The sequence below is a fragment of the Myotis nattereri genome (genome assembly GCF_964212035.1).
Source record: "Myotis nattereri genome assembly, chromosome: 2".
NCBI classification, from domain to species: Eukaryota; Metazoa; Chordata; class Mammalia; order Chiroptera; family Vespertilionidae; genus Myotis; species Myotis nattereri.
In genome coordinates, this window is record NC_138076.1 from 39430856 (window position 1) to 39444473 (window position 13618).

Sequence of the window (13618 nt, forward strand, 5' to 3'; positions counted from 1 at the left end):
AAGTCATGTCCTTTCTTAATATCATTTAACTATGTTTTCAATGCTCACTAAATGGTTTTCTCTGTCTCTAACTTGATGAGCAATTTTCCTACTACTTGGAAACACTCACTGATAACTTTGCAGTACTAAATTTCACATTCCACTCATTATTTTACTCAAAACCAATTTTTTCAGAATACAAACCATCATCTTCGTAGACATCTTCATTTTTATTAAGAGGAATAGCAACTGGTATTCTGAAATTTTCAGCGCTAATTTTCATACACATATAGTGTTTAATTATTAAAGAACAGTTCCTGCAGAACTCTTCTGACTTGCAGAAATCAGAAAATCAGGTAAGCTAATTCTCTGGCTATATGTTTGCTTCAAAACTGGACTAGTGCACATTCCACATAGTTTAATTCTTTACTCAGCGAAATTATAGATTACACATTTGTGAATTACTCATGAATACTCAAAATCATACTGTCAATAGTCTAGGATATTCTAAGTATGTTAATAATATAGGCCAAAGGCCTTAATTTCAAAATAGAAAAAAGTATACATTACAATAAGTAAAAAATAATAACTTTAATATTAAAATACTTCAATGCATACAAACCTTTAAAGCCATCAGGATATACATCAGAAAGAAATTTAGTGTTGATGTCTCCTTTTATAAAGCGTGAGTTGATTATTACCTCTCGAAGTAATGCAATATTATGTATAACACCTAAAAATAAAAGATCAGATTGAACTGGAGAACAATAAGTCAGTTAAAAATCTAATTCTTATTATCAGGAGAAATTTATCACCACTTTCCTATGATCTAGCAAGAACAATGGAAATTTAATCATCTCATTCACTTCAAGTAACAACAAAAAAATATCTGAACTTGAGGTAGCAATAAAACTCTAAATGTAAATTTAAGAAGCTGGTAATTGCTAAGTCAATTCAATGGGGAAATAAATGTCTTTTCAATAAGGGGTGGAACAATGAGATATCCATTTAGGAAAAAAGAAAATAGCCTCAACTCTAACTCACACCATACACAAAAATTAACTCAAGTTGAATCACAAACTTAAAAATAAAACCTAAAAGTGCAAAACATAGAAGAAAATATAGGAGAAAATCTCTTAGCATGTGATAGGCAACAGATTCTTAGTACACAAAAACTATAAATTATGAAAATAATCAACAAATTGTATTTCGTCAAAATTTAAAAGTCTATTCTTCAAAGGATATAGTTAAGAAAATGAAATGTCAAGCAACAGACAGAGATAAAATATTCGCAAGATATATATCAGATAAAATCTTGTAACTGGAATATATAAAGAATGCTAACAATACAATAACTTAACAAACAAACCAAAATGAAAATAAAAGCAAAGATCTGAACAGACATTTCACAAAACATACAAAAGGCCAGTAAGCACAAAAAGAAAAAAAAAAGTTCAGCATCTCTATTGCAAAAGAAACACAACAAGATATCACCAAACACTAATTTAAGTGGCTAAAGGTTGAGAGAAAGATAATAGCAAGTGATGGTGAAGATGTGAAAAAAAAAATGATCTGTCATACCCTTGGGTGGGGAATATAAGTTGACACATCCACTTTGAAACTATTTGGCAGTTTCTTAAAAAGTTAAATATTCACTCTCAAGTATTTACCCAACTTAAAATAAAACCATATGCCTGTACAAACACTTATGCACAAAGGTTAACAGTTTGATTTACAATAGTCAAAAACTGGAAATTATCTAAATGTCCATCAATAGGTAAATGAATTTTTAAAATGTGGTTTGTCCATACAATGGAATTCTACACAGCAATAAAAAGAAATGAATCACTAATATGTACAAAGATAAATCTCAGAATTATTATGAATTCAACAAACCAAAAAAAATGCATACCATATGAGCATCCTATCTAATAAAAGAGAAACATGGTAATTGGCGTATGACCGCTACCCTTCCCATTGGCTAATCAGGGCAATATGCAAATTAACTGTCAGCCAAGATGGCGGCTGGCAGCCAGGCAGCTTGAAACTAACATGAGGCTTGCTTGCTTCAGTGACGGAGGATTCCAACGTTCCCCGCCTGCCGCTGCAGGCCTCTGAGCTGCAAGCAACTATGTAGCAAACATAGAAGCTAAACAAAACCCCAGAAACCTGCCAGGCTTCAGCCAGCAGGATCGCAACATTGTAAGCAAAGGCCAGAAACCTACTTTCAGCAGCGGAGGCCTAAGAGCTGGAGCCAAGCCTCAAAGCTAAAGCTGGCCCAGAATTAAAAAAAAAAAAATAAGAAAAAAAGGAGCGGTTGGGAGTTTCAGTCACCCCCAGCTTGAAAACAGGCCTCAGCTCCTCACCCAGACTGGCCAGGAACCCCAGTGGGGACCCCCACCCTGAAGGATGTGTGACCAGCTGCAAACAGCCATCATCCCCTCACCCAGGCTGGCCAGGCACCCCAGTGGGGACCCCCACCCTGAAGGATGTGTGACCAGCTGCAAACAGCCATCATCCCCTCACCCAGGCTGGCCAAGCACCCCAGTGGGGACCCCCACCCTGAAGGATGTGTGACCAGCTGCAAACAGCCATCATCCCCTCACCCAGGCTGGCCAGGCACCCCAGTGGGGACCCCCACCCTGATCCAGGACACCCTTCAGGGCAAACCAGCCGGCCCCCACCCATGCATCAGGCCTCTATCCTATATAGTAAAAGGGTAATATGCCTTCCAGCACCGGGATCAGCGGAGCCGAGAGGCCTCCCGGCACCGGGATTAGTGTGACAGGGGGCAGCGCCCAAACCCCCTGATCGCCCTGCGGCTCTGTGTGTGACAGGGGGCGGGGCCACAACCTCCCTATCCGCCCTGCTCTGTTTGTGACAGGGGAAGGCGCCCCAACCCCCTGATCAGCCCTGCTCTGTGCCTGATAGGGAGGACCTCCCCAACCCCCTGATCATCCTGCAGCTCTGTGTGTGACAGGGTGTGGCGCCCCAACCCCCTGATCGGCCCTGCTCTGTGTGTGACAGGGTGCAGCGCCCCAAACCCACCCACGGGCCCTGCTCTGTGTGTGACGGGGTAGAGCCATAACCTCCCCATCGGCCCTGCCCTGAGTGTGAGAGTGGCGGCGCCCCAACCCCCTGATCGGCCCTGCTCTGTGGGTGATAGAGGGTGGCGCCCCATCCCCGGTTGGCCCTGCTCTGTGCGTGACAGGGGGTGGCGCCACAACCTCCCCATCGACCCTGCCTTGAGTGTGATAGGGGGCGGTGCCCCAACCCCCCAATCGGCCCTACCCTGAATGTGACTGAGGGTGGCATCACAACCTCCCAATCCGCCCTGCTCTGTGCATGACAGGGGGCGGCGCCCCAACTCCCCAATCGGCCCTGCTCTGAGCCCGACCAGGGGCTGCACCTAGGGATTGGGCCTGCCCTCTGCCACCTGGGAGCAGGCCTAAGCCAGCAGGTCGTTATCTCCCGAGGGGTCCCAGACTGCGAGATGGCACAGGCCGGGCTGAGGGGCTTCCTTCCCCGTCCCGCCCCGAGTGCAAAAATTTTTGTGCACCGGGCCTCTAGTTTATATATATAAAAGCCTAAGCACCCGTCTGACCATCTGACTGGTAGCTATGATGTGCAATGACCACCAGGGAGCAGACATTCAACACAGGAGCTGCCAAGCTGTGGTGACTTGTCAGCTGCAGTTCTCGAGTGATGCACCTGGAACCAGAGAGGAGGGAGCCCGATTCCGGGGTGCGTCACCCGAAAACCGCCCTCTGGCAATCCAGGACCCCTCAGAAGATGTCGGAGAGCCGGGTCTGGCCCAATCCCCACTGGTCAGGCCTCTAGTATTAATATAAAATTACAGAAAATGTAAAACAGCTTACAGTGACAGAAATCAGATCATGCGGCTACACTGGGGCAGGACTGGAGAGAAGATGGATTGCAAAGGTTCTATGAAAGCTTTTGTATATTTTGTATATTAAAGCTTTGCTGGAACTACTGTTTGCAAATATCATCTCCCATCTGATTGGCTGCCTCTCTGTTTTGTTGTCAGTTTCTTTTGCTGTGCAGAAGCTTTTTAGTTTGATCTAGTCCCATTCATTTATTTTTGCCTTTACTTCCTTTGCCTTTGGGGTCAAGTTCATTAAATGTTCTCTATGACCAAGGTCCATAAGTTTGGTACCTATATTTTCTTCTATGTAACTTCTTGTTTCAGATCTTATATTTAGGTCTTTGATTCATTTTGAATTGACTTTTGTACATGAGGACAAACTGTAATCTAGTTTCATTCCTTTGCGTGTGGCTTTCCAATTTTCCCAGCACCATTTATTGAAGAGACTATCTTTACTCCATTGTGTTTCTGGCTCCTATGACAAAAATTATCTGTCCATATACATGTGGTATTATAGCTGGACTCTTTATTCTGTTCCATTGATATACAGTCTGTTTCTCTGCCAATACCATGTTGTTTTGATTACTGTAGCTATGCATTATAATTTGAAGTCAGGCAGCGTGATACCTCCAGCTTTGTTCTCTTTTTTCCTCAGGATTGCTTTGAATCTACACCTCTCTCAAGATGATATATGAACAATCAATATGAAAAGATGTTCAATCTCACTAGCAATTAGGGAAATGCAAATCAAAACTACGAGATACCTCCTCATACCTGTGAGTGGCCATACAAGACAAGCAATAACAAGTGTTGAAGAGGTTGTGGAATAAAGGGAAACATCATTCACTGCTGGTGGGAATACAGACTGCTAAAACCACTATGGAAAGCAATCTGGCGGTTCCTCAAAAAATTATGAATAGAGCTACCATATGACCCAGCAATCCCTCTCCTGGGTATATACCTAAAAAACTCCAAATCATGTATTTGCAAAGATACCTGCACCCCTATGTTCATTGCAGCATTACTCACAGTAACCAAGACATCCAGCAATAGAGGACTGGATTAAAAAACTGTGGTACATATGCACAATGGAATACTACTCAGCCATAAGGAAGGATGAAATATTGCCATTTGCAGCAACATGGATGTACCTTTGAGAATATTATGCTAAGTGGAATAAGTCAGTCAGGAAAAGCTAAGAACCATAATATGACTTCACTCATATGTGAGGTATAAAACTAAAACCCATGAACACAACAGTGTGGTGGTTGCCAGAGGAAAGGGGGTTGGGGGAGAAGGAGGTCCTAATATATGGTCACAGGAGAAGATCTGACTTTGGGTGTTGGGCACACAGTGCAATACACAGACCTTGTAACACAGAAACTCATACCTGAAACCTACATGATCATGTCGACCAATGTCACCCCAATAAATTTAACGTTAAAAATCTATAATAATAATAAAAGTGTAATATGCTCATTAGACCAGACGTCCTTCTGGATGACCTTCCAGATGAAGCTGGGGCTGCAAGGGAACCCCGGGTCCCGGGTACCTGCCAGCGGCCAGAGGGAAGCTGGTGCCGGCAGCCGGGGGAAGGAAGGCCTACTCTTGCATGAATTTCATGCATCGGGCCTCAAGTAAATACATGAAATAAAATCAGCTTGTTGAGTTATGCAAGAAAAAAATAAATGAAGTAACTCCTATGGGCATTTAAAAACCAAAAGAAAACTTTTGGAGGTGAAAGAAATGTTCACTATCTTAATTGTGATGATTTCACAGATATATACATGAGAAGTTTATTATATATCAAGGGAAGAAGAGAAGGAGAATAAAGGAGGAGGAAGAAGAGGAGAAAAGCTTCTGATCTAGTAGGAAAAAATGATTTAGTAGGAAAAACTAAGCCTAATACACAATGTCTACTACAAAGTAAAGTTCAAATATCAACTGCTATAAGAGGGACATGAATGGCATCGGGAGAGTTTTATGACATAGAAAGACTTTATGAAAAGAGTACTTGATCTTGGTCACATAGATTACAACGATGTTAAGTAGGAATGAAAGGTACTGAAAAGAGGCATTTCAAATCCAGGGAAAACAGGCTTCCATAAGAAGAGCAGGGCAATTGAAACATAATAAAGCTGAAGTTGAAGCAAATCTGGGATTTGTTCATTCCCTCCAGCTTCTGTATAGTTCTAACCTGTACCATTATGCTGTGAAACAAACCTAGGAAGACTGAATCTTATCCTGCTATTCAAGTCTTCTTGAGCCTTCACTTTTACAATGATCAAGTAAGCAAAGAATCTCCCCAGTTCAAGTACCAAGTCCACCTCTGGGTAAGCTATGTAAGCTCTCAAAAGTTTCAGTTTCCTCATTTGTAAAATGGTGATAATAATTGAACTACAAATAGGATAGTGCTGAATGCAATGTCTGCCACTCAAGAAGGTATATTATTATCTTAGTGCTCATTATTATCCTTTGATATGAGAATGTAGAGCAGAAGGCAATCCTATCTAATAATAGACAAACATGGTAATTGACCATACCTTCGCTACGCCTCCCATTGGCTAATCAGCGAGATATGCAAATTAACCCAACCAAGATGGCGGCTGGCAGCCACGCAGCTGAAGCGAGCAGGAGGCTTGCTTGCTCCAGTGATGGAAGATGCCAAGGTTCCCCGCCTGCTACAGCCTGGCTCTGAGCTCCGCAAGCAAAAATGTTTCAATTATAGAAGGTAAACAAACCCCAGATACCTGCTTTCAGCAGGCCGTGGCCTCAGAGATGGAGAAAGCAGGAGCCTCTCGGCTCTCAGCTCCAGTGACGGCAACAAAGTTTCAATTATAGAAGGTAAATAAATGCCAGAATTAAAGAAAAAAGAAAAAAAGGCTCTCCAGTTGGGAGAGCCAGTTGGGAGCTCCAGTTGCCGGCCAGCCTGAAAACGGCCCTCAGTCCCTCACCCAGACTGGCCAGGCACCCCAGTGGGGATCCCTACCCTAAAGGGGGTGTGGCCAGCCTGAAAACAGCCATCAGCCCCTCACCTAGGCTGGCCAGGCACCAAAGCGGGACCCCCACCCCGATCTGGGACACCCTTCAGGGCAAACCAGCCCCCACCCATGCACCAGGCCTCTATCCTATATAGTAAAAGGGTAATATGCAAACTGACCCTAACAGTAGAAAGACTGGGAATGACTGGTCACTATGACACACACTGACCACCAGGGGGCAGACGCTCAATGCAGGAGCTGCCCTCTGGTGGTCAGTGCGCTCCCACATGGGGGAGCTCTGCTCAGACACAAGCCAGGCTGATGGCTGTCAGTACAGTGGTGGTGGTGGGAGCCTCTCCTGCCTCCTCAGCAGCGCTAAGGAAGTCCGACTGCAGTTTAGGCCTACTCCCCGCTGGCAAGTTGACATCCCCCGAGGGCTGCTGGGCTGCCAGAGGGATGTCTGATTGCCATCTTAGGCCCAATCCCCCAGGGAGCAGGCCTAAGCCAGCAGGTGGTCATCCCCTGAAGGGTCCCAGACTGTGAGAGGGCACAGGCCGGGCTGAGGGATCCCCCCCTCCCCCCCATTGCACAAATTTTTGTGCACCAGGCCTCTAGTATATAATAAACATCAGATAGAAGTACTGCATCCTAAGCCCCAGCAGTGATCTACCTACCTACTTTCCAATTTTATACTCTGTAAGAATGAAGTTCCACAGATCTAAATTGGTACCTATTTCTATCTTGAGGACATAGCGATCATAAAATGAAGGGTCTAAAGAAACTATTCCCTGCAGGTCAAATCTCCTACCACCTATTTTTGTAAATAAAATTTTATTGGAATACAGCAGTGTTTACATATGGTTGTTGTCATGCTACAACAATGGAGTCAAGTAGTTGCAACACAGACCATGTACTCCACAAAGTCTAGATATTGCATCTCTGGCTCTCTACCAAAAAAGTTTGCCAATATCTGCTATTAGGTTTTAACAATGTTGATATTCTGAGCAAATTAATCTACATCTATCAACATGTATATCTATCAACATTTATTCTACCCCTACTACTCATGTCACAATAAGATATCACAGTAAGAAAAATGAGGAAGCTATTAACAGAACCTGTTTTTAGTGAACTTTCAGTAACCAGGGATAGAATTTTTAAAAATTACAAGGAAAAAGGAGACTTAAAAATAAGAAAACTGGCCAAAACCGGTTTGGCTCAGTAGATGGAGCGTCAGCCTGCGGACTGAGAGGTCCCAGGTTTGATTCCGGTCAGGGGCATGTACCTGGGTTGCGGGCACATCCCCAGTGGGAGGTGTGCAGGAGGCAGCTGATCAATGTTTCTCTCTCATCAATGTTTCTGGCTCTCTGTCTCTCTCCCTTCCTCTCTGTAAAGAATCAATAAAATATATTAAAAAAAAACAATAAGAAAACTGTGCCCCGGACAGATGGTTCAGTTGGTTGGAGCATTGTCCCATGCACCAAAAGGCTGTGGGTTCAATCCCCAGTCAGGATGTGTACGGGAGGCAAATGATCAACGTTTTTCCCTCACATAAATGCCGTCCCCCTCCCTTTTCCTTCCTCTCACTCTAAAATCAATAAAAATATATCCTTGGGTGAGGATTTAAAAAAAAAAGAAAAGATGCCCTGGCCAGTGCTCAGTGGTTAGTGCAATGAAGAGTCTTGGTCAAGGGTACATATTTGGATTGCAGGTTCAATCCCAAGCCTTGATTGGAGCATGTGCAGGAGGCAACCAATCAATGTCTCTCTCTCACATCACTGTTTCTCTCTCCCTCTCTCCCTTTCTCCCTTCTACTCTATCTAAAAAGGGAAAAATATCCTTAGGTGAGGATTAAAAAAAGAAAATTGTGATCCAGAGAGACTGGATAATTATCTAAAGTTTAGTATAATATAAATTAAAATAATAATACATTAAAAAATTTTAAATATGTAAGTATATTGTGACAAACTGCTGGTTTCCCCTAAAATCTGCTTTTCATGTTTTTGACAGTAATAGTCTTAGCTGAACAAAAGACCACCCAGACACAGATGGAATTTACCTGTCTACCTTATACCTAGACGTGACAAACTAATTTCTACATAAGGGACTGTAAGTTAAAGTGATGTATCCAAATCTGGCCTCACTTCCTTGAAAAAAGAATTGCTTGCTTGGACTTGCTTTATTTCTCTCTTCCTGTGAGCTCCTGATATTGCTCAAACTCAGATTTGCCGATGTAGATAAAGCGGAGCAAGCAAGATGGGAATGGGAATGTGCATGTGAGGATCAGTGTCTCCCGGAATGACCACAGAACACTAACTGGCCCCATCAGCATAAACTAGCCAGAGTGTTACATGGGAAGTAAATAAATTCCTGCCCTTTCATACCACTGTATTTAGGAAACTTTGTTACAGAAGGTTACCCCATACCCTAATGTGTATGCATTAGGAAGAAGGATATATCTCTACAATATGACTTCTTATCTCTAAGGCAATCAATGTCAACAACCTAATACACACTTCTAGGCATTTCTCTATGCATCTCTTTATAATAAACCATACCAACAATCATATGAAAAGTTCTGAGCATCTCTGTTCTCAGAAGATACTATGTGCATAAAATTTTATAAAATCCAATTTTTAATCTCTTCAAACTTCTTTAAAATACTTAGAGGAAGTCCCACAATTCAAATATTAATATCATTCCTTTTAGCTACACAAATACTCCATGGAAGAAGTTATTACATACAGACAATGATTTTTTTTAAAAATATATTTTATTGAGTTTTTACAGAGAGGAAAGGAGAGAGATAGAGAGTTAGAAACATCGATGAGAGAAAAACATCGACCAGCTGCCTCCTGCACACTCCCCACTGGGGATGTGCCCGCAACTAAGGTACATGCCCTTGACCGGAATCGAACCTGGGACCTTTCAGTCCGCAAGCCGACGCTCTATCCACAGAGCCAAACCGGTTTCGGCTACATACAGACAATGATTTAATAAATATCTTTATAACACACGCCCAGGAGAAATGCAGTTATCCTGACCTTGTTCTGTGGACAATGACTGAGTCCACATTCAATCACTAATGTTTCTAAGGCCTTTGTAATTATTTATCTATTGGGAAAGTATCAGAAGGTATAAGAAAGTTCTGGTGAAACCAATAAACCTAAGAAATCATTGCAAAACGTGACATCTTCCTATCTCTTATAGGTGATATTTAGATAGAGAAAAATGAAGAGCAACTAAAGGCCATATGTTAGGATGCTTAGAAAGACAAAAAGGCAGCAAGAATTTAAAAATAAAAGATTCCTTGAAAGAGATCAGGCTATCAAAGGGAAATGAACCCCTTCATTGTATATTTTACAGACAAACTAAAACCCTTTTGATGAAGAATTTGCCAGAGAGATTTACATGCATAGGAAATGACAGGAGTTCCAGGAAAAGGAAAGTATTTCTGACTTACACTAATTTTCCTGGCTGGGAAAGAAAATAGAAAAAGATGTAGAAGGCCACAAACAGGGTAATATTAGGGAGGACTTTTCATTGCTGTAAAGCAAATGGATACCACAGCTATTTCTAAGTAGAGGCTGAAAGGACCCATGGCCAAAGCGTCTGAGCAAAGTGAAAGAACCGTGTGCCTGAAAAGTCAGAGAGGGGCATTCTGGGTCTGATAGCCATACAAAATACAAGGATTGCACTTGACCTTGAGAGTGACCAGAATGGGGCAGATATGACTAGTTATACATTCCATGAATCACTCAAGTTGCTGCTGGAAAAGGGATTGGGGAGGGGCAAGAGTAAAGATGGGGGGAAACCATTAACTGACAATTGCAGGAGACAGGTTGAAAAATGGCAAAGCCTCAGCCCACAGCTGGAAGGTGGACAACACAGATGAAGAAAAGTGGCCAGATTTAAGAGACATTCAGGATGCAGACAGAGCTTGGTGACTTAGCGGCTGTCAAGAGTGGGGGAGATGAGTTAAGCACAGCACCCAAACTTCTGGCTCTACATGATAGAAGATGTCATTTACAAAAAAGGGACAGGTTGAGAGGAAAAGTTTGGGCAAGTTAAATTTGAGATGCCCATGAGATAAGATTGATGATGTCTAAATGATGAGTTCAGAAGAGTGGGCAGATTAGAATGTACATACAGAAGGATACAGATGTCATGGAGGTAGACATGCATGGAAATGTATCCAAAACAAAGTGAGAAACAGAGAAAAGCAAAAAAGAAATAAAAAGAAAAAATTATTCATGTATAATTTACAGGAAAGGATGAAAGTTAGATCAAGGTATAGTTTTAATTTTATTTCTAAGAAATGGTGTTCTGCCCTAGCTGGTTTGGCTCAGTGGATAGAGCACTGGCCTACAGACCAGAGTCCTGGGTTCGATTTCGGTCAAGGGCATGTACCTTGGTTGCAGACTCCTCCCAGACCAGGCCCTGGTCAGGGCTCATGCAAGAGGCAACCAATCGATGTATTTCTCTCACATTGATGTTTCTCTCTGTCTTTCCCTCTCTCTTCCACTCTCCCTAAAAATCAAGTGAGGATTAACAGAAGGAAAAAAAAAGGTGTTCTCATGCACAGAATTCAGAATGTTTTTATTTATAAGCTTTTTTGCATAAGTAATGAACAACTTAGAAAGGCAATCTAACTCGGGATTTTAATCCTTACCTCATCCAGTTAAATAAAAATAATACTACTCACTTGATACACTTCATATTTAATTTTACTGGCTTTCTTGTTACAGCCTAATACTGGTATAAATTTTCTTGCTTTCTGGGTGCCCAATGCCAAAATAAATTACATCAGACTCTGTCTTCAGTAAAATACAACATAGCTTTCAGAAATAGTTAATAATAATGTGAACAAAAATAAGATTATTTTCTGATGTCTAGTGATCAATTTGTGACTGATGACACCCAAAAAATTAAAACGTATGAAATTTTATAGGATAAATGATATGTTGTATTTTTATTCCAGATTTAAAGTTTAAAAAGTGCTTGTTTTAGAGAACATAACTCAATATAATTAAAAGCAAATATTAATTTACATTTTGGATATCAAAGAACAGAGCCACTCAAGCACACAAAGTGAAGGATGGACTTCTAAAAAATCTTTCTACTTGAATAGGTAATACAGCATGAAAATATATACTTTTCTTTTGATAAATGATGTTTCAGGAATACAATTAACATGCAAAAACATTTTCTCTTTAATATTCTCTGAATAAAATATTACATATTACTGCCCTGGCTGGTTAGCTCAGTTAGAGTGTCGTCCAAATACGCAAGAGTGTAGGTTTGATCTCTGGTCAGGGTACATACAAGAATCAACCAGAATCAACCAATGAATACATAAATAAGTGGAACAAATCAATGTTCCTCTCTCTCTTCTCTCTCTCTCTCTCCCTCCCTCACCCATCCTGCCTCTTCCTCTCTAAAATCAATCAATAAATTTTAAAAAATTAAATATTACATCTTACCATACAAAATCAAACCATTATGTGTTTTTCTTTCCTAACAACTATAAGGTAAAACACTGGCTAACGAGGGACGACCAAAATCCAGATGCCTTACTACTCCCCAAACTACTACATATTAATTCTAAAACCAAATGGGAATGAAAACAAAATTATTTTATACCTAAAAGCTCAAAGGATCAGGTAAGTGGAAAAAAATCATTGAACTGTTCAAAGATATCCCACATATTTGAAAGTTACCATTTTATACTTAATTTACTTTTTTTCCATGTCCCAGGAAAGACAATCCCGCTTAAACTGATCATTGTTCAAACAATAAGCAGACAGTAGAGATACTCTCTGAGACTTAGTCTATAATTTTAACAATATTATTAATCACATACTCATAAAAATTATGACTCTGAGTTTTGGACTGGGAATTGAGGATGACCTCTGCCAAAGTTCACGAGGTCCCATCTGTATGGGAAATCATGACCAGCCACAGAGGAGGACCCCTAGGAGCAGCCTTCTCCTGACTACCTGCTGCTTCCAAAACACTGGCCAGACATTAGCTCCACACACTGCCAGGATCAAACAGAGGCCAAAGCCACTGCTTATTGCATGGGGACACAGAAGTTAACTTTCCCTAATTTATTTTTGCTGTAAAGATTCTTTATTTTAACAAAAACTCACCATCAACTTGGGGTGGGGGGAACATAATTAAACAACTAAACAGTTATCAAACTAGACAGTAAATTGCCCTTCCTTTTCTGTCCTTCATAACATTTTTTAAACCCCTCTCTCCTTTAGAATTAGTCAGATGAATGATACATAATTACAAATTGCAAATGCATCTGTTTTTATTCCTTACATGTTAACTTTGGAGAGAGGAGGGTGTATACTCCTCTTTGCCTATTTTTAAAACTTTTTATTTTGAATAATTTCAAAATTATAGAACCTCCACAAAAATAGGATACAAAGAATTACTTATATCCTTTTCCCAGATTCTCCAAATGTTAACAACATCTTATCACATTTATTTGTTTTGTCATTCATTTTTCCTCCTTCCCTCTTTTTCTCTACACAGTCTTTTTTTTTTTTTTTTTGGTATTTTGTTTTTTGTTTTTGTTTTATTCTGAAACATTTAGGGCAGGTTGCAGACAATATGGATTTAATCTCTAAATACTTTAGTGTATATTTCCTAAAACCAAAGTAAATCTCTTATGCAATCACAGTACAATAACCAAATCTGAAAATTAACATTGATAACAGCATCGTTACCTAATCTAAAGGCCTTATTCAAATTCCACCAA

At 40.8% G+C, this 13618-nt stretch overlaps 1 protein-coding gene across 1 annotated transcript in view; it reads right to left on the reverse strand.

The window, feature by feature from the left end:
- Positions 1-13618, reverse strand: part of PCCA (propionyl-CoA carboxylase subunit alpha) — a 382136-nt gene that overhangs the window by 155652 nt on the left and 212866 nt on the right. The window contains exon 17 of the mRNA XM_081082496.1: positions 602-712. Within this exon, the coding sequence (XP_080938622.1) occupies positions 602-712 (111 nt within the window). The remainder of the gene's footprint in view (positions 1-601; positions 713-13618) is intronic.